Source organism: Penicillium coprophilum (genome assembly GCF_028826855.1).
Source record: "Penicillium coprophilum strain IBT 35676 chromosome Unknown utg000001l_segment0_segment0, whole genome shotgun sequence".
Lineage (NCBI taxonomy): Eukaryota > Fungi > Ascomycota > Eurotiomycetes > Eurotiales > Aspergillaceae > Penicillium > Penicillium coprophilum.
The window spans coordinates 812,777-833,199 of record NW_026622720.1 but is presented as its reverse complement, the minus strand read 5'-3'; the positions used below and the strand labels follow the sequence as shown (position 1 = coordinate 833,199).

At 48.4% G+C, this 20,423-nt stretch overlaps 9 protein-coding genes across 9 annotated transcripts; 5 read left to right on the top strand and 4 right to left on the bottom strand.

Annotated features, from left to right (window-relative positions):
- Nucleotides 1-276: 276 nt before the first annotated feature.
- Nucleotides 277-1,308, top strand: N7500_000306 (uncharacterized protein; the record flags this gene model as incomplete). Its single annotated transcript, XM_056671452.1, has 3 exons — nt 277-585; nt 639-733; nt 786-1,308. The coding sequence occupies 3 exons, from the start codon at nt 277-279 to the stop codon at nt 1,306-1,308; spliced, it is 927 nt and encodes a 308-aa protein (XP_056537025.1).
- A 636-nt stretch (nt 1,309-1,944) lies between these two features.
- sdh2 (succinate dehydrogenase iron-sulfur protein subunit SDH2) lies at nt 1,945-2,893 on the top strand (the record flags this gene model as incomplete). The annotated part of the gene is made up of 3 exons (XM_056671451.1): nt 1,945-2,287; nt 2,369-2,520; nt 2,573-2,893. 3 exons carry the CDS (start codon nt 1,945-1,947, stop codon nt 2,891-2,893), a joined length of 816 nt encoding a protein of 271 aa, XP_056537024.1.
- A 1,137-nt stretch (nt 2,894-4,030) lies between these two features.
- On the top strand, nt 4,031-5,868 carry N7500_000304 (cytochrome P450; the record flags this gene model as incomplete). Its single annotated transcript, XM_056671450.1, has 5 exons — nt 4,031-4,238; nt 4,309-5,177; nt 5,238-5,348; nt 5,475-5,641; nt 5,694-5,868. The coding sequence occupies 5 exons, from the start codon at nt 4,031-4,033 to the stop codon at nt 5,866-5,868; spliced, it is 1,530 nt and encodes a 509-aa protein (XP_056537023.1).
- Nucleotides 5,869-6,401: 533 nt separating this feature from the next.
- Nucleotides 6,402-7,156, bottom strand: N7500_000303 (uncharacterized protein; the record flags this gene model as incomplete). The annotated part of the gene is made up of 3 exons (XM_056671449.1): nt 6,402-6,640; nt 6,685-6,790; nt 6,845-7,156. The coding sequence occupies 3 exons, from the start codon at nt 7,154-7,156 to the stop codon at nt 6,402-6,404; spliced, it is 657 nt and encodes a 218-aa protein (XP_056537022.1).
- Nucleotides 7,157-10,158: 3,002 nt separating this feature from the next.
- On the top strand, nt 10,159-10,668 carry N7500_000302 (uncharacterized protein; the record flags this gene model as incomplete). The annotated part of the gene is made up of 1 exon (XM_056671448.1): nt 10,159-10,668. The coding sequence occupies one exon, from the start codon at nt 10,159-10,161 to the stop codon at nt 10,666-10,668; it is 510 nt and encodes a 169-aa protein (XP_056537021.1).
- A 277-nt stretch (nt 10,669-10,945) lies between these two features.
- Nucleotides 10,946-11,812, bottom strand: N7500_000301 (class II fructose-bisphosphate aldolase; the record flags this gene model as incomplete). The annotated part of the gene is made up of 1 exon (XM_056671447.1): nt 10,946-11,812. The coding sequence occupies one exon, from the start codon at nt 11,810-11,812 to the stop codon at nt 10,946-10,948; it is 867 nt and encodes a 288-aa protein (XP_056537020.1).
- Nucleotides 11,813-12,465: 653 nt separating this feature from the next.
- N7500_000300 (Dehydrogenase multihelical) lies at nt 12,466-13,907 on the top strand (the record flags this gene model as incomplete). Its single annotated transcript, XM_056671446.1, has 3 exons — nt 12,466-12,721; nt 12,795-13,288; nt 13,353-13,907. 3 exons carry the CDS (start codon nt 12,466-12,468, stop codon nt 13,905-13,907), a joined length of 1,305 nt encoding a protein of 434 aa, XP_056537019.1.
- Nucleotides 13,908-14,346: 439 nt separating this feature from the next.
- Nucleotides 14,347-16,147, bottom strand: N7500_000299 (Regulator of G protein signaling superfamily; the record flags this gene model as incomplete). The annotated part of the gene is made up of 3 exons (XM_056671445.1): nt 14,347-15,211; nt 15,265-15,599; nt 15,659-16,147. 3 exons carry the CDS (start codon nt 16,145-16,147, stop codon nt 14,347-14,349), a joined length of 1,689 nt encoding a protein of 562 aa, XP_056537018.1.
- Nucleotides 16,148-16,955: 808 nt separating this feature from the next.
- Nucleotides 16,956-19,007, bottom strand: N7500_000298 (uncharacterized protein; the record flags this gene model as incomplete). Its single annotated transcript, XM_056671444.1, has 1 exon — nt 16,956-19,007. The coding sequence occupies one exon, from the start codon at nt 19,005-19,007 to the stop codon at nt 16,956-16,958; it is 2,052 nt and encodes a 683-aa protein (XP_056537017.1).
- Between the last annotated feature and the right edge of the window lie 1,416 nt (nt 19,008-20,423).

Sequence of the window (20,423 nt, the reverse complement as noted above, 5' to 3'; positions counted from 1 at the left end):
GAAACGTTGTCGTCTTTGTCAAAATGCATGAGTCAACCTTTTTAGGCAGTGATTCTAGCTGATTACCAATGATGGCGCTTACCAACATGATTGAATAATCTAGACCGATTTGAATGCGAAGCTGTCGATCAACACATGTCATGCAATAGAAATTCGATGTATAAAAGCGCAAGAACACACTCGGAGTCCGGGGGAAGATCACTTCTACTTAATTTACTCCATTGACTCATCCTAGTGATTCTTGGTCGAAAACGTTCATAATTTCTACTATTCAGAATGACACTTAAATATCTCATTACAGGAGCGACGGGAGGCCTCGGTGCCGGGGTCCTATCCTACCTTGCTGCAAATGTCCCGGCATCAGAATATGCCGCAGCGTCCTCGAAAGAGGAGAATCGCAAGCAGTTCGAAGACCGAGGAATCGCATTCCGACTAGCGAGCTATGACGACCCTCAGACACTAGAGACCGCATTTAAAGACGTGGAAAACATCTTCTTCGTTAGCACGAATACCTTTGACACCGAGAAGCGGCGCAAGCAACACGAAAACTTTATACTTGCAGCGAAGAAGATGAACGTGAAACACGTCAGTCATGAATCTCCCCCGGACAACCACTGCAGCTAACATGAAACCCGCAGCTATGGTATACATCTCTTGCATTCGGCGGATACACTTCCGACTCCAAAGCAGCGGTCCAGCAAGGCCATCTGATGACAGAGGAGATGATGAAAGAGTAAGTGTCAAGGCCCGACCGTGACAACCTACCCCCCACTAACACCAGCCAGAGCCGGTATCAACTTTACCTCCATCCGTGAGGGTCTTTACACAGACGCCTTCCCGGTCTTCATGGGCTGGTATCCAAGCACATCGACCGTCTACCTCCCCTCCGACGGACCAATCGCCTTTACACTGCGATCGGAGCTAGGCGAGGCGAATGCGCGACTGATGATCCGGGGCGGATACGATCGAGAGACTGTGCTGCTTACAGCCCAGCAGACCATCACATTCTCTGAGATCGTGGATCTGATCAACGAGACGACCGGCCGAAATGTTCAGTTCGAGCTTGTCTCGCCGGAGGAGTTTGTGCGGTTGAAGAAGGCTGGCGACGAGGGCGGGAAGGGCGAAGGATTCTTCCAGGCACTGCTGTCGTGGTACGAGGGTATTTCAAAGGGGGAGACGTGCACGATTGACCCGCTCATGGCGGACTTGCTGGGCCGGCAACCCGTGCCACCGCGTGAGGCTATTCGGGCTTTCTTGACGGAGAATCGGGACTATGAATGGCATCAGAACTATGTTAATCGCCGTTAGCGGATGATTGAGAAAGTGGTTGGCTGTAATAATGAAATAATCATGTCAATATTAATGCGACATTGTGGCAGTTTCCAAAGGCATGTGAGTCGGCCGGAGTAGCCGTTATCCAGTCTCGGCAACCAGATCGGGAGTGGCCTTGGAGCCTGAGGCGTCCACTTTTGTGGGTTTGACTGGGGAATCACTCCAGAGTTGATCAATGGAGGGTTGGAGTAGATAAGATGGGAAGATTAATATGTTAGACCCGTCCTATCATACTAATAAGATCAATTGACAAGTATTCAACGCATATACATATAGCTATGTGAGCGTAGTATCGGCAGTAGATCCAGGTCACCGCCGTGTCCGCCCGAGGCTTGTAAACACCCTCGTCCTGATTGGTTGAGACCCGCTGATGTCAGCATCTACACACCCGACCCGTCAAACCCGAGGTTACTAGCGAAGAGACTCCTTGGACTTCATTTTACTGTTGAGGATCTCTGTTGGACCGTGAATCTCGACTTCGTCGTCGCTACATTCACACTCTTGAAATATCTCCCCTCTTCTTCTGACTTTCTGATATCAATCCCATTTTCTCCACCCTCTCCACCTTCTCTTTCCTCTTCGCCTTAGGTGTTTTTCACGTTTCCGATCACCATGGCCTCCCTCCGTACCACTTCGCGATTGTTCGCGGCATCGCGGCCGATGTTCCGCCCTGCCTTCGCTCGCACCTATGCGACCGTCGAGCCTACTCCCTCCGAGCAGCCCAAGATGAAGACTTTCAAGGTCTACCGCTGGAACCCGGACACACCTAGCGAGAAGCCCCAGATGCAGTCCTACGACCTCGACCTGAACAAGACCGGACCCATGATGCTCGATGCGCTCATCCGGATAAAGAACGAACTCGACCCTACCCTGACTTTCCGGAGATCTTGCCGTGAGGGTATCTGCGGTTCTTGCGCGATGAACATCGACGGTGTCAACACTCTTGCCTGCTTGTGTATGTTACCCGGACCCGCACATACGCAATGTTGCAACATCCGACAGATTCCGACAGAATGCTAATTCTCCATCCGTATAGGCCGCATTCCCACCGATACCAAGACCGAGTCTCGCATCTACCCTCTGCCTCACACTTATGTCGTCAAGGACTTGGTCCCTGATATGACCCACTTCTACAAGCAATACAAGTCTATCAAGCCATATCTCCAGCGCGACACTCCCTCCGAAGATGTGAGTTATCTTATGCACCAGCATCATCTATACAAAAACTAACGATTGTCAGGGCCTCGAATTCCGCCAGTCCCCCGAGGACCGCAAGAAGCTCGACGGTCTCTACGAATGCATTCTGTGCGCCTGCTGCTCAACCTCCTGCCCATCCTACTGGTGGAACAGCGAGGAGTACCTCGGACCCGCTGTCCTGCTCCAGTCCTTCCGTTGGTTGGCCGATTCCCGTGATGAGAAGACCGCCGAGCGCAAGGCCGCTCTCGACAACAGCATGAGCGTCTACCGTTGCCACACCATTCTCAACTGCACACGGACTTGCCCCAAGGGCCTGAACCCAGGTCGCGCAATTGCCGAGATCAAGAAGATGTTGGCCGTCTAGATTTGTGGATATAAAACGGAGTACCGCGGAATTTTCCTTTCTGTCCAATGTCTTTCCAGTCGCCTTTCCTCTGTTTCTCTATTTCTTATTTTCGTTTTACTTTTTTTTCCCGACTATTCCACGGATGTTTCTATAGGTGTAAATTGTGGACCTTTGTTTCTTACAGGAATGCACTGGTAGTCCATTCGGCTGATGATATCGCAACCTATACTTTTATGTTGTATCAATCTATCAATCCAGATGTCTGATATTTCCATATGAATCCATATACAACAATCTGCAAGTCTATATCAGCCAACACCATGATTATTTCCCTCATAATAGATGCTAAGCGAATCCCCAAAACACTTATTCCCGCATGGGCTAGGCTTACTCGGCTATGTCCACACTAACATCACTACCACGCTAACAAGCCCACTTCCTCCACAAATCGTCATAGCGACACGAGCGATTACTCAACTGGGCTGTTAGCACAGTTGGTAGTGCGCCCGCTTCGCATACCTGCGAGCGTGCGGGAGGTCCTGGTTTCGATTACCAGATAGTCCATTGTCTCTTACTTTTTTTGGCCAAGTTCCGTGTCATTGTCCTTGGCTTTATTGCTTTGTCCCCTTGTTGGCTGCAGATAAAAGCGGGCTGTGGAATCCAACTCCCAATAACCAGGATATCCATTGGCTCCTCGAATGGTGGGCTCACACGGACGTTGGGTATATCAGCCATGCATGCTGTACCTCGTCATCTACATATCACATCACATCCATCCAAAACCAGGGGGTGTCCGATTGTTCCCTGGCTAAAGGACAAGGAGAATTGTGCTCGAGTCGACCCCAGCGTTTGATGCGCCTGCAGCTGCACGGGGTGTGCGAACCGATAGTATTCGACGAATAGCAGCCCTAAATAGTACATTAGCGGGCCCCTCGGGGACGTGTCGGTACCCAGGACTGGTTGCATTGTTTGAATAAGCCCGTTGAATCGGGAAAGAGTCCAATGTATTCTGTACGCTAGCTAATACACTATGCACTATATATGCACCACCTAACTCGTGGGGCTATTTTCGCCCATCTGGACCCATGTCATCGTCCTTTCTATATAAACAGCCTTCGCTCCTCTCCCTCGCCATCAGTGAGCTATTCGTCTATAATGGATTCCTCGACACTATTCGTGTCCTTAGTGGCGTTGCCGTTGGGCCTGCTGGCTTTGCGCACTGTGTACCATCTGTACTTCCATCCTCTGTCCAGGTTCCCCGGTCCAAAACTCGCTGCTGCAACCTCTCTCTATGAATTTTATTATGATGTAATTAAGAGCGGCATGTATATCTGGGAGATTGAGCGCATGCACGAGAAATATGGTGAGTATATAGATCCGACGTGAACCGGCAAAAACATACCGAGATACAAATTTACTGATATCTCATCCAGGCCCTATCGTACGCATCAGTCCACATGAAATTCACATCAAAGACTCAAACTACTATGACGAAATTCATGCCGGCGCCTCGCGCAAACGCTCCAAGGACCCTAGATACGCTATAGCCTTCGGCGCGCCTTACTCCCTTGTAGGAACAATAAGCCACGATCACCACCGCTTCCGCCGCGGTCTGCTGAGCAACTACTTCTCCAAGCGCTCGGTGGTAGATCTTGGCCCGTCCATCGACGATAAAGTCGACAAGCTGATCGCGCGCTTCGAACAAGCCTATCAAGCCGGCGAGGTGCTGCATATACATCTAGACTTCGCTGCTCTGACCGCAGATGTCATCACAGACTACTGTTATGGCTGGAGCTACGGCTACCTAGATACCGAGAAGGGATCACGGAGTAACGACCTCGTCGACGCTGTGAATGGACTGATGGTCATGTTCCACATTAACCGGTTCTTCCCATTCCTTATCACCATTTTCAGGAACACGTCGCCTACCCTGCTACGCTGGCTACAGCCGCAAATGGCAGATTTATTCGATCTGAAGGCCAGGCTTAGACAGCAAGCGAGTGATACTCTGCAGAAGCAGAGTCTGCGAAAAATTGATTCCGAGGCGAGGCCGACTATATTTGATGCGTTGACGAATTTAGAGTTGCCTGAGAGCGAAAGAACGCTTGATCGTCTGGAGGACGAGTCTGCGCTGCTACTTGGCGCTGGTACGGAGACTACGGCTAGGTCGATTACTGTTGCGATATTTCATCTCATCAACAATCAGGATATTTTGGCGAAGCTGCGGGCGGAGTTGAAGACGGTGCTGCCGACACCGCGCTCCAAGGCTTCATGGGTGGATTTGGAGCAACTACCATACTTGGTAGGTTGTTGTTTAGTGGTCCTTTCTTATATTCGTTTTGAATTGCTGATCTTGAAATAGACGGGTGTCGTTAATGAAGGTCTGCGTCTCAGCCATGGCATGACGGCCCGATTGGCTCGTGTTTCACCGACTGAGTCCATGCTCTACCAGGATTGGACTATCCCTGCAGGTGTAAGTCAAGGGTTCCAGTTTACTGGCTGTGATCTACCGATGCGGCTCTTGGGCGTATAATCTGATGGCGGGTCTAGAGCTGGCTTGCCCTTTTAACGGAAAGTTACTGATTATTGTATATCGCAGACTCCGGTCAGTCAGTCGAACTACTTTGTCCATATGGATCCCACGCTCTTCCCTGAGCCGAAGAAATTTGACCCGGAGCGTTGGATCCGCGCTGCGGAGAAGGGAGAGTATTTGAGTCGGTATATTGTCTCGTTTACCAAGGGCAGTAGACAATGTCTGGGAATGAAGTGAGTTCTATCTATGCATCATCTCGCACGTGTATACTCATACTTTATATAGCCTGGCCTATGCGGAAATCTACTTATCTTTGGCGCATATTGCTCGTCGCATCGAGTTTGCGCTACACCAAACTACTGCTGACAATATCTGTGTTTATCGTGATATGGGAATTGGATGTCCGGAGGTTGGTATGTTTGGTGTGAGGGCTACTGTGGAGGGTCTTATCAAGGAGTAAACCTGTGATACTGTAGGCTATGTAGGTTCTCTCTGTGATATACGAAAGTTTCTCTGTTATGGTAATTTTGATGATGTATGAGAGTCTAGCTTGTACTTCTGTCGATCATAGCCCTTTATGGTGCTTTGCAATGTGCGTATTGGTTATGCAGATAACCGTATTGTGGGGGATGTTTGACTTGATATGTACTGGCGGTACTTCGTGTCTTGGTGATGACGGATACTCCATTCTAGTGAATTTAGATGTGTCCAATTGTGATCGAATGGATGCATATGTAAAGATACACATTTACTGTTCGGGTCGAATCAACGTCTCTTATCTTAAGCTATGTAGCGAGTCTATACTGCAGGGTTTTCATTTTGGAAAGTAAATAGATCTCTATGCTTGCTGATATGTATAAATGTCTCCACTAAGTACATAATGGGAAGAGCATAAGCCCAAAAAACATGATAGGTGTCTGAACTCTTGTGTATTGGATAAATTCTAACGTAGACCTCTGTCCCGAGGCTGTCTCTCACAGAAAAGGCACGGGCTTAGAGGTATGGGTTGATAGTCAGTTGATCATTACCATTTCCCTCGTCGCCGCAGCACTTTTTCCACACCCTGCTGCGATCCGTGATACAGTTATCGGCGGTGAAGTCCAGATCACGCCAATTGCTAGGCCATGGTGGCGAGAGCCTGCAACGAGGAGTCACCAAATCATCCTTGTTGTCACCATCGAACATGGCATATATTTCGACGGAGACGATGCTCTTTTCACTCGCGGAAACGTCTAGACCTGTTAGCCTAGCCCCCAGTAACAGGCAATGATACTACTTACGGTAGGGCAACTCAATCTTAGGGGGAGGAACATCGTAGACGAGAAGCTTGTAGGCGCGCAGTGCGCTTCGCCTTCAATCACAATGCAGCCACGCTCAACGTGCTATTGTCTGTATTAGTGGATAAGAATAGCAGACCGTTCATTGGGTAAACTTACAATATCAGTACCTTCACCCTTGATAGGTTCTTCATCCAGACAGATTTCCTGACCTGAGAGCCCGTCACTACCGTTGTCGCCTACCTCCACCCAATCTATCGGGGAGTAGGAATAACCAGGCTTGCCGGGGCATAGCTCAACCCATCGGGTGGGAATGGGGGGCGGAGGTGATGCAATAGGCGTGGGTAACACCACGCCAGAAACCCGAGCAATTGCCTCATCTCGAGCGACCAACTTGTTTCCGCCCTGTCCAAGAGCAAGACCAGTCACCGAGCTGGCAAGATGAGCCAAAACAACAAGTTCAAAACGCATTTTGAAGTGAAGATCGAATAGAAGGACGGATGTTGATAAAAAGGAGCTGGATACAAATAAACTGAATTAGCATGTTAAAATCGTTCATTATATATGATTTGATATTCATACGGGCAGTTGAACCTGAGGCCACACTGACCAGAACGGGTGAATGGTAACCCAGTGAATACCATTGACCAAAACGGGTAAAAAGTAAACGATTTTCCCGAACATGTCAAGTGCCAACACCACTCCTGGTATTAGTGCGCCTCAGCAGATACCGAATTTTCATCAGATGCCATATATATAGACTGGGGATCTTTTATATATGTTTCGTGTACAAAAGATACATCGGCAAACGCCTGCGTAGTGTAATCCAAATCTAACCGGTCAGTTCCCTGGACTCTAAATACAGATTGGATAAATTATGCAAAGAAACCAGACTCAAAAGAGATATGTTTCGAATACACAGTCAAGAGATGAAGAGAGGGTTTCATGTTAATATAGCGCATTCTATCCACAGTCCTAATAGACATATCTACAACATAGCCAAGGCAAAATGCTTGGCCAGGCAGTATATTTATAAGTATGCCAAGACATATAAATTTTCATTCAATTTAATCGATTGACTACCTGATCATTTCTTGGTACGATTTACTATATTGGCACTGGTTCAATATAGGTATTATCCATAAGGTATGTAGGCGTCAGTGTACGGAGTAGCTCGAGAACTGAATTAGGGGTATGAAGCCTAGTTACTAGATATATACTGATAGATCCTAAGGTGTTAAAATGCAAGTCTAAATAGTAGCACTCTAGTAGTATATTTGAAGCTCTAGAGATCTCTACACTTTACTTCATTGTGATAATAAATTACAAGCAATTAAAAAGGAAACTATAGTAGGTCTAGCGGTTAATGAATTACGTATTTTATATTGATATTCCTTGGCATTTCAAATACTTGACCAAATGCTCGCAATATTTCTACAATGGTTTGAGAGGAATTGGCGCATAGATCGTCGGTGATCGTCAGAGAGTGTGAACGTGATGCTTCACATTAAACGCCCTGGGATATGGGATCTTCAAGGGCATTGTAGATAACGTCCAACATAATTCCGTTTTGGGCATTCGAAGCGGCCAGCTTTATGACTAAAAAGGCACTTTTGGTGATAAACCTCCATATTTCCCCCATATCTAGGCCTCAAAACCATTCCGATCGTTCAGATTTCCCTATTTCAGGAAATTGAAGCTGATTCCACCGCATAAATTCTTAGTTCCATCAAATCCCCGATGCTAGATGACCTATTTCCGCAGCGATCGAGACGATAGGTCCAAATATACGAATGATCCCGGGAGCTAGCGAAGACGAGTGTGTTTCTATGGGAATAATTGCTTTCAGATCGAAATTTAGGCGGCGGGAAATCACTTTCGTTTGATAGTTCAAAGAATTTGTGGGGTCCATAGCACCAAGACTATAAGCCCCTTAAATTTGGGGCCCGTCAAAGTTGACTTTGCTCGTGAGTTCGTTCTCCCTGTGATTCGGGTCTACTTTCTGTCGGTCTAAAATAAAATGTCTGGCATTTAGACCCCGGCTATAACATGGCCACAACCCCAAAACGCATAGTACATGCGCTAAATCACCGTAGTACATATGGATTCCTTGATAGCTCGATACTTTTTAGGTGATATCCAGCGTCTCTAGGAAGTATGGAAAATGTCTGGCAATCCGTGATCGCGATATATATATTCCTGGCCTTGAGTAGCATGATTTTCACTACTATGACAACGCAGGTTTTCGATTTTCCAAGAATTGATGTACAGTATTCATAAGCCTTAGGAATAGCTAAATAGTAATAAAAACAGACAATTTGGTTGTTACAATATCAGGTCGTGACATATCTCATTTACTATGTGTTGGGGTGGTTTCTATAAAATACAGACATTGGATCGTTAGAAAATCGCTACTGCGGTCTTTTTTAAAATTGACCAAATGTCGCATTCTAAGTCCACAGGCCCCAAGCGAAGGGTTGAAATATTAAATTGAATGGTATGCGCAATATATATCAGCCTCGGCCGACATCAAGCAACCCAGCTGGGGCTGGGGGCATCAGGCTCGATGCAACCCCACAAACCACAACAATGTACGGAGTATGCATTGTCAACTTGCGATCCTGCGCGTATGTGACTATAATGCAGGTATAGAAAGAGGTAAACACTCCGTATGCAAAGTAAGCCCGTACATATGGACTGACTGGCTGACACTGCAAGGGGTGATTAAGTTGCTAGGGGATACTTCCGCATGCCAGAACCTCCCCTACACATTCAACGCCCTTTGAAGTCTCGAGGGATCCGACCGCGGTTTACGTGTCAGGGCAGGTATGGTTCCCAGAGAGTCCCAAAGGAACACTTTTTCCAATACAGTGTGCTTGTAGTGATAGTGTACAACGCATTCCGTTACCATCGGCCCAGCAAGATAGAGCTTTTTCGACAATCTGGTTGGGAAAACAATCACATTTATTCCTTTCAACTGCAGAATTTATATAGATCTCAAGAGACTCACATCCATGAAGTGTCGGAAAGGATCTTGACGTGTGCCACCATGTCAGCCTCCTCCATTACCTCCGATATCATCCAGCCCACAAGGGTCCACCCTTTCTCTACAGCAAATAATGATCGTCGGATTTGACCACCAGCATTTGACAAGCTTTCCATCTTTCCTGGGCAGATCCCAGGGGCGATCATTCCACAAGAACTGGGCATGCGCGGCACCTGGAACCCTTTGCAGCCCCCCCAATGGTCATAGACGCTGCTATTTGCCCCAACGATGTTTATCACTCGCGAAAAGAGTGCGAGGCATGGAAGATGTGAAACAGCAAGCGCAACAGCTCAGTCAGGGCGCTATATTGCCTACATAACCCCCATTATCACCCTTCCTCCCGCTCGCCAGCCAGCCCTTCATTTCTTTCTCTGGCCATATATACTTCTTTTTATTCCCCAATACCCAAGTCACTTGACCAACAAGAATGCGCATCTCATATATCTCCCTGGCGATGTTCGCCATTGGTGCTATCGCCGCACCCGCCGCTCCCAAGCCTAGCAACAGCGACTTTGGAGACACCGATACCGGATTCCCTTTCACCCCAATCGGCTCCAGCGCTGACGACACCGAGGATGGATTTGGGCACTCCTTTTCCTCCGCCCTCGAGGCAATGAAAAAGTCCGCTCAGCTCGCAGCGCCCTCTCTCACTTCGGTGTCCCAGTCCAGCGTTCAGACACCTAAGCCTACTTCCGCCCATGTCGCCTCGGAGGCCCCTGTGGCTTCCACTTCTGCCTCTGCCTCTACCACCGCCGCTCCCACTCCCTCTGAGAACGCATCTGCTTCTAGTTCTTCTAGCGCAGCTCCCGTTCCTACCGCAGCTCCTGTTCCTACCGCAGCTAAAGCCGCTGCTCCCCTTGCCGACCTTGTCAAGGGTCTTCCCATTATTGGAGGTCTTGTTGCCGCTCCAATGGCTGGTCTCGGTCTCCATCGCTAAACCTGATATCTGCATGATGTGGTCTTTTGGTGATGTGGATCATTATTTTCTATCAAACGGTTGAGATGGTCGCCTCCGTGTTCTTATTCTTTTGTACACCAGTATCTCCGACAAGAGATTGGTGACTTTTCTTCTTCTTTGGCTGGCAATCACATATATCCAACAGCTTTATTTCCAGAATCTGAGAATTGTTTTTTGACTCATAATACATTCTTGAATAGATGACATTATTACAAGAAGTAAACTTAACACATGGAACATAAAAAACCTCATCTACCTAACTCGACGGATATCTATCCCCAGACCCCAATCGATCAATACACCCCTCAACAGCCTTCTGCATAGCATTGGTCGTCTCCTCCAACAACGTCGTCAAAGGCACCTTCCCAGCCTTCTCCGCCTGCACCCTCACATACTCATTATTCAACACCTTATTAATATTGACCTTGCTAACCCCACAATCAATGCACTTCTTGAAAATCTCCTCAGTAAAAGGATCCGCCCCATGAAGCACAAGCTTCACCTCCCGTCCAACAGCCTCATTAATCGACTGCAACCGCTCATACTCCAACTGAATTCCTCTCGGCCCATACTCCCCATGAACATTCCCAAAAGCAGGCGCAAGCCAATCAATCCCCGTATCCACAAACTCCCGACTCTCCTCAGGCGTCGTCAGCAATCCCTCAAGATCGGCTGTATCAGCAACTCCATCTTCACCACCCTCGATCCGACCAGGCTCGGCCTCTGTCGCAATCCCCCGTGCGTGGCAGTACTCCACAAGCTCGCGCGTCAGAGAAAGGTTCTCTGCCTTCTCGTAGTGGGACATGTCGACCATGATGCTGTCGAACCCGCCCAGGTCAGCCGCGTACCGGATTATCTCGGGTGTTTGTGCGTGGTCCATGTGCACGGTGATGGGTACGCTGGCTTTGCGCGCGGCTTCGGCGGCCGCGTGCACGAGAAGTCCGTCGGCGTAGTGGATGGCCCAGGGGAAGAGGAGGATCATTGCTGCCGAGCGCTTGGCTTCCGCGGCGCGGACGGTGGCTAGGATGCCTTCCACGTTGTAGCAGCACATTGCGGGGATGGCGTAGTGGTTTGCGGAGGCATGGTCTAGAATGCGCAGGGCGCGGTTTTCTTTGAGGGTCATTTTGGGGCTTGGTGGGAGAAGGTAGTTTTGAAGGAAATGAGGGGTTTGGGGTCTTGATTTACTTTACAGGGTCTATAGTGTTATATAGTCGGAAGTCGTTGTGTTGACCGAGTTAGTCGCTTCAGGTCCGAGTGTCGGAGTTGTTCCGGGTGTTACGTCAGTTTGAGCTATTCGGGTCTATACGCCCGTCGGAATGGAAAACACGCGGCAAAAGTAGATGGCAAGGCTTCCTATTAGGTTTTGTTTTAGGCGTTAAGCATATATATATATATATTTGTCCAATCAAATCCAACTCTTTGGTTACAGAGCCATTCAACTACCATGTATAGAAGTATAACGTTTCTGGCGTCGGCAAACTTCCGACCTCCCACTACCAACTTAACAAAAGCAACCAGGCTCACATATATTAATATTAACCGGTAATTCAAAGACCTCAAATCCTAATATCGGACCCTGGCAAAGCAATATCTTTCGGCAACAGCCAACTTGGCCCGCTCGGACTTGCACCGAAGCATCCCGCGTTGCCCCCAATATCTTCCCCTCATAAAAGCCCCCACACGCAGGTCGGACCAGCTGGTTTTATTTTATACATTGAGATTTCTCGGGGACTATTCCATCTATTGTATATTTTCATCTGAACAGTCATTACAACCATGTCCAAACCATCAATCGGCTTCGTCGGCCTAGGCGCCATGGGCTTCGGGATGGCCACAAATCTCGTGAAAGAGGGCTACCCAGTACACGGCTTCGACGTGTTCCCAGCTTCAGTAGAGCGCTTCAAGGCCGCCGGCGGAATCCCAGCATCATCACTCCGGGACTCAGCCAAGGGAAATGATTTCTATGTTTGTATGGTCGCCTCAGCGCCGCAGGTGCAGAGCGTCCTTTTCGGTGATGATGGCATTATCGCAGGTAAACACCTCTAATCGAACCCTAAGTCCCAAATCAGAGATACTGGTCGAAACTGACCATACAATTCATTCAGCTCTCCCCCAAAACGCAACACTTCTTCTCTGCTCCACTGTCCCAGCATCATACGCCCAATCCGTCGCTGCAGAGCTGGTCTCCGTCGGCAGGGGCGATATAGCCTTCATCGATGCACCCGTGTCTGGTGGTGCACTCCGCGCTGCGGCGGGCACGTTGTCAATTATGGCTGGTGCTCCCGATGCCGCGCTGGAGAAAGGCCGCTTCCTGCTACAGGAGATGTCGGATGCGAATAAGCTGTACCTTGTCCCCGGCGGGATTGGCGCAGGTAGTAATATGAAGATGGTGCACCAAGTGTTGGCTGGTATCCACATTTTGGGCGCTAGTGAAGCTCAGGGATTTGCGGCCCGACTGGGGTTAGATGCGAAGAAGACTGCGGAGGCGATTAAGTCCAGTCCGGCTTGGACTTGGATGCATGAGAATCGCTTGCAGCGGATGTTGGAGGAGGATTGGCATCCTGGTGCTAGTGCTTTGACTATTATTCTTAAGGATGTGGTAAGGAAACCTTGGGATTTCTGATGTTTTTTTGAGATTGGGGCTGTGCTAATGGGGATTTCAGGGGATTATCACGACGTCTGCGCGCCAAAGTCAATTCCCGACTCCGCTTTGCTCCACTGCTGAGCAGGTTTATTTGTCTGCGTTGTTGCAGGGATATGGTGCTGTTGATGACTCTTCTATGGTGCGACAGTACTTTGCTGAGCCGATCACGAAGGTTGCTTGTACCAAGTCTGATAAGGAGACGGCAGAGGCGGTGCAGTTGGTGCTCGATATGATGGAGGTGACTAACCTCGTTGCGGCTGCTGAGGCTATCTCGTTTGCGCGTTATCTCAAGGTCGATCTGAAGCAGTTCTATACTCTTGTTGCTGATGCTGCTGGTGCGAGTCGGCAATTTATGACCAAGGGATTGGAGATGATTGAGGGGCTCGGACAGGGTGCCAATGGAGAGACTGTTGATGCTGCTACTTCCCGTTTGGAGAAGGCCGTGCAAAGGGCGCGGGATCTTCACTGTCCTTTGAACCTCGGCAATGCTGCTTTGAATGTGTTGTATATGGCTAAGAAGTCTGGGTTAGGTGCTGCGGGAAGTGCTAGTGTGGTGAAGGCTTTTGATCAGTAGTATAATAGTGGAGATGAGTTATGAATATTTATAGTCCAAATTTCAATTTTATATGCAGTCTAATTCTATCGTGGTGCTTCAATCAATTGAATCGTTGCGCTATAAGCGCAGCCAGCTATAGGCTTGGCCACTCCGGCTTGCTAACTTTGATAAAAGTCTTACTATTTACAACTAGGTTCTCGTAGTCTCCTCAAACTGGAATGAAAGAATATTTTGATAATATCAATAAGAATAAGAAATAGATTGTGTGTGGGTATCCAGAATATTATATCCAACCATAAGACCAATATGTACAGCCCAGGAGACCCCCGGCGAGCGCCGAAGTCCCCAACGGCCAAAGAAGAAAAAAAATCAAAGAGAAACATCAAGTATAACAAAAGCCCTGACCCGTATCTTAAAACGACTTGAATTCATTTCGCATGCCACACACAGTAAACATTTAAACCTCAATTCCCTTGAGATTCTCAATCGAACCAAGCGAATTCCTCCGATCCTTAATAAACTTAGGCCAAGTATTCGTAAGCACAAGGTACTTAATACTAGCCTCAGCAGCATCAAAGATCGAAGCCCCAAAGTCCGCAGGAATATCACCCCAGTACTGCACGCGGTCTTTAATCGATCCCGTCATTTCAGCCAGCATAGTTTTTCCAGAGTCCGTAGAAACCGGCGATGGCAAAGGCACATCGAAAGTGAATTTATCGAACGGACTAGCAGGGTCGCAGTCGCGCTCCTCGCCGTACACAAGACGCGTCGGTTTCTCGAAAACCTCTTCTAGCTTTCGCAGATCCTGGTGCGAGATGTTGACGGGGAACTCGGCATGGCGAACGCTGATAAACTCAGCGTAGATGTGGAGCGCGCGGTTGAAGTGTTGACGGAGAATGTCGCGCTTGCTCTTTTCTTGTAGAGCGGTGCCGTCTTTGATGGATGAGGGGAGTCGACTGCGCCATTCGGCGACGCTGGTGAGGAAAACGATGTTCTCGCCGGAGAACTCGCGCAACGCGGAGAATTCTTGTAGTGGAGCTGGGTTGCGCTCGAGGACGTGCTCCAAGGCGCCCATTGTGAGGATGCTGTCGCGAGAGTTGAGTGTGCTTGTCGAGCTGTTCGATCGCCAGCCTGACATCATAGATGATACCATTGTCATGTCGGAATTCAGGGACTTTTCTTCCGAGCCGGTGGATTTGACTTTCTGTTCCCAGCGTGCGATCGACTCGAGGGTTTCTTGTCGGAGGGATTGGTGGCGCATTACTTCCCAGCAGGGGAGGAAGACTGTGAAGATTTCGATAAACATGATTGATAGGCAGATCCTATTATGATTGCATTAGAGTAGGTCGTCATGGTTATGTGGTTTGGAACTTACCATTGAGGAGGAACCCAGACGGCGTTGACTGGGGCCATGGCAGGAACGTAGAGGGCGATAAGCCACATCGGGGTAGCGTGAAGGTTGGAAACAGCGCAGCCAATGGTCTGGACTCGCCAGCCGTGGGTATCGTGGATGTTGCGAGACTTCCAGAGGACAATAGGGGCAACTACCCAAGACCAGAAAAACTGCGAGACTACACCAGGCCACCATTCCCATCCTGCACCTTGTGCCACGAGCACTTCCGCAGGGGTACCATGAACTTCGGTGCCGGGAATACCCCATGAGCTATGATACTTGCGGGAGATGACCCACATGAGGATAGTGAGGAAGACCTATGAGATGGCGAGTTAGATACAGCTTGTCGTAGATATCAAAAGGTAATATAGAATACCTGAGCGAACATTGCGATAGCAACGTAAATAAGAATCTTGGTGGTATATCTCAGACCACGGAAACGATTGATCAACCCATCCTTGCGCTCCCCGGCAGGCGATTCAGTAAAACGGTAGCCGTCCAGAGCATACTTTCTCTGGAGCTTTGCGACATGTTGAAAACGAGTGTTGGAGCCATGAAATAGCGCCATGCCACAGGGCAGCAAGGTCCCCATCAGCCAATATCCGCAATCACCAGGCAAGAGGGCGCCAATCATCGTGGCAAACTGGGTCGGGATCCAGTATAAATGAAGGATGACAATTGAAGTAAGTGATAGAGCGAGACCTCTAATACGAAGTGTCGGCATATCCCGGTTTATGATCAGATAGATCATACCGGCGACGAGGGTGGATGTCCAGACACATGCCCAGACAACCCACCAGATGGTGACGGGGCCGAGATCGATCTGAGGTTTGGACTCGACCGTAATACCGTACTCGGACCCCATATTGGAAAGTGCTTAAAGAATGTGTGTGAAGTTGGGTAGCGCTTTGATCCGACCATCATGCCGGGTCGTCATGTCCTTATGTACATCGATCTGGGGGTAAGCACTTGCACGAGCAAGTGGGCCCGGCCAAACTTTTTTTGTCGTCAAGATGTCGATCATTATGGCTGGCGATATCCATTACCCGCGCCATATTTCTGGGAAACAATAACGTGGAGTGTTCCAGTCGATCAAGGTGCCTTGACTGCTCAAGAATGGACTCGCTTGAGTTCCGTTACTCCATCGTGGTCCCATTCATGATGGAGATGATCCACCGTCCTATTTGTCAATTGATCTGAGACTTATAATTGGTTCGATAAGATGAAATCTGATCAAAGATCTCTTGGCGGCACGAAGTTGTCCCTTTTTCTATTGAATCCGCTCGTCACACTATTGATTTTTCCAAAACTGTGTGACGGAAGATCGTAGCCCTAAGAGGCAGTTCCTTTCTATAGGTGACGTTTTGCTAGGTATAGGTTTAATACGATAATAGGCAATTCTTTTCTTTTCTTCTTTTCGACCCCTCATGGGAAATTCCAGGGGCAATGTTTCAGATGCATCGTACCTATGTCAAATATAAAAGGACATTGTTCACTGGTTACATTACGATCAGGATCAGAGACCTAGTAAGATGATGTGATGAACTTGTATTTAGCGCCGAGGGGCACACGCCAACATCCAACTTGAGTCTAGCATGTCCCCATTAATAGGAGGAATTTGAGGTATTAAGATATGAGAACAAAAACCCACTCCGATAAAAATAAATCACACCTCATGCAATACGTGAAGGTTCAAAAAGGCCCATAGCTTTCGCTGCCTGCTCAGAGTCCGCCCGTAAATATCCCGAATACTTAATATCAAATCCAGGAACAAGCAAAACATCCCTCAAACCCCTATTCATTACCTGTTCCTGAGACCTCCCATACATATAACCGTAATACGTGTGCCCCTCCGAGATCGACACAGCCTCGGCCTTGGCACAACACTCCCCATCATGTTCAGGATCCTTCAGTCCCATCTGAAAGGCATCCAACTCACTATAAGCTTCAATATACCCATAATAAGTCCCACCGTAATAATCACCACATTCCCCAGGAACCGGTTGCGCATCACATAATCCCATATCTTCAACCTCCTTCAGAGAGGTCGCGCACATAAATCCAGTGTATGTATGAAGCACCCGTTCTGGCATCGTAAAAAGCCCATCCTTGCAACACCCCCACGGATGACGGATCTCACTCAGTCCCATCGCGCGCGCGTGCCGCAAATCGTCAGCCCGCAATAACCCGTAGAACTTCCCTTCTTCACCGGGTATCCGCCGGATATCCTCTAACCAGCGCTTCTCAGCTTCTTCCTCGGACGCAGCATGCATCACACCGTAGTAAAGGTGGAAGTCGGCGCGCTGCTCGGAACAGCAGCCCCGCACATGGATCGGGTCTAGTAGACCCTGGCGGTTCGCGTCGTCTTCGGAAAATGCCATCAAGAATCCTTCCCACTCACCTGGATAATTGCCGTAGGGCCGGACCTCGCGCAGTCCGCGTTGGTAAGCGGATTCCTCATCTGCAAACATGCTGCCCATGTACATGTGCTTCTGTGGGGAATCTGGGGTTGGGGCCTGTTGGTTTTTGGGCGATGAGCAGGTGTGGGGGGAGACAGGGGTGCTGTCATTATCAGGGGTTACCGTAGTGGAAGTCTTTTCCTGCCATATTTCGGCGAGGGACTCTGTGTCCCAAAGATGGGGGTCCTCTTCAATCCCCAGTTCGGCGTTCTTCTCGCGCCGCTCGTCTTGGTCCTTTTTTAGAAGTGCTGCGTCAAGGAGCTTGGAGATGGCTTCCTGTCGGGCTTCTCTTTCGTTGTTTTCTTCAATGCGCTTTAGGATTGTGGCTTCAATACGCTGGTGCACAAGGTCAATGTCAAGAGTAGACTGGTCATATGAGTGATCGTCAGATTCAGGGCTATTAATTGAGTCCGCAAGGGGCGTGTCCTTGAGATCAGCATGAGCGTCTTGTTCATGGTCAGTGCTCGCCTGCCGCTGTCGCTGTTGCTGCCGCTGCTCAACGAGTTCGTCAATTCTCAGCTTCAGTATGTTATACCTTATCAAAGACGATCCGCAGAGCGATGAGCCAGAACTGTCTGTTTCAAAGCTGCTGTTATCACTGAAGGATTCACAAGCATCGCCCTCGGTGTCCGGTGATTCAATCTGAACAAAGTCCTCTGCATCGTCACTCTCATCGCCCCTCTGATCAAGACGATCCGGATTGGTTTTGACGATTGCTGACACAAAAGAGTCAAGATCTCCAGTCATCTCCGGCGAACTAGGATTAGTACGAGCAAAGTTAAAGGGTATCGCAGAGGACTTATCAGAATGCGCCGGATATCCGCAACTTGACTCCGACTCATCGACAACAGCACGGGAACAGGTCTGGCCATTGTCGCTGTGGCCAGCACTGTGCCCGTCCCCATTGCCAGAATCATCAACGGCAGAACCCAAGAAGAGCTGACCATTGTCGCTGTGGTCAGCACTGCTTGTGTCCCTGTCGTCTGGAGTAGAATTACCAACCGCGTTGGTTTTGATGATATGATCTCTATAAACCGGGTCCACGATGGCCCGGTAAGAGTTTGAAGTTTGACTTTGGCCATTTTCTTCAAAGTAGTTATCCAGCCACTTGTTCTCACAGTCCTCGCACATGCTGGGCTGAGTGGCGCGGAGGTAGTGGTAGGGAAGGAGGAGGTTGTCGGAGATTATAGTCTCAGTACAGGGCTTGGTGCGCTCATGTCCGCAACTGGGGTATTGGTGGTGGAAGTAGGACGTGTAGCCTCTCATGTTTAAGGGAGCAATGGAATAGCTGAGTTGGAATCAGAAAGAATATTTGAAATGATTTAAGAGTACAGGAATGCTCTGCTGTCATACCAGATCTGCGCGAATGCTAGGGCATATATATAGCTTGGTCTGGGGTCATCCGACAGACGAGTACAAAGCCGAGTCAATGAAAAAAGGTAGGTCTTATAACAAAGATAGGGTTGAAGGCATTGTCTTAGTGTCAGTCTAAAACTCTTTGTTCACAATTGTCTATGATCAAAGCATATTCCCAAGGATCTTTTTGCTTCTCGGGCGTGCTATTTGAATCATACTCAAAGACATTTGTGCTAAACATTCCATCCTCATTGTATCCAAACCATCTAACAATGACTATTGTACCCGATTCAGATGACACAGTGTGAAATATCGTTGAACTCATAGGCTTCACATCGGTCCCACCCCGATCTAATAAAGATGAAGCGGAAGGAAACCGAAGATTGTAGAGAGAAACACGTTCCAATGTCCAAGACGTGCTTCTTTGGCCTTTGATAGAATGAGACATCTATTGGAAAGGACCTCAAATTCGTAGCCCATCATCTCTGTGCTGTCTCAACCCTCAGGTGTACATTACTTTGAAGAGACATATATTTTACTGATTTTTTCCAGCGGTTAAATAGGATTCCCTCTCACTTAGCTAAAGTGAATAGTTCACCAGATGGTTCTGTCTCTCGTCGCTAGCAACCCGAGTGTTTACGAGTTCCTAGAGTATGAATATCCTGCTTGTCATAAACTGAATGATAAATATCTCTTTCTTTTCTCTCTCCCTCATCTCCCGCAGCTAATAGCTGTAACAGATGTCTCACTCATTTGAGCTCTCTATATATTTGCCCAAAATCCTTAGGTATAAAGCCTTTTCCCTTGTTGATCTCTTTCTATTTCTTTCATATCTTCTACTCACATCCGTTGAAGCTTGTCATTCAACCAAATTCTACGTCCAAGGTTGCAGTCAAATCGAACAAATAATGTCCTGATCCTACCACCGCTTTGATGAAGACTGTGACAAAGTCTTGGGACAACGTTGTCACATCTGATAAAGTCCTTGCTCTGTTCCATCAATAGGAATTCTGCCTTGTATCATCCTATGACAAATTCAGCCTTCTCGACATGACCTGCCTTTTTGGAGGTCAGAAAAGACATCAACAAAGACATCAACCATACCATGGGCAGTACCGTCGACAAAGCCGCGGTGGTGAGTATCCAGACCATGGCACCTGGCTCCTGAACTATTAGACTCAGCCATATATATCCTCTCTTCCTTTTGCTATTGAAAGAGATACATACGAAGCAAAGAAGTTCTGTGGTTATACTTTGTGGTATGGTGACTTGGGCCCAGGAAAGACATAAACGTGGTGTTCTGGGAGCGCAGAAACTTGGTCTTGC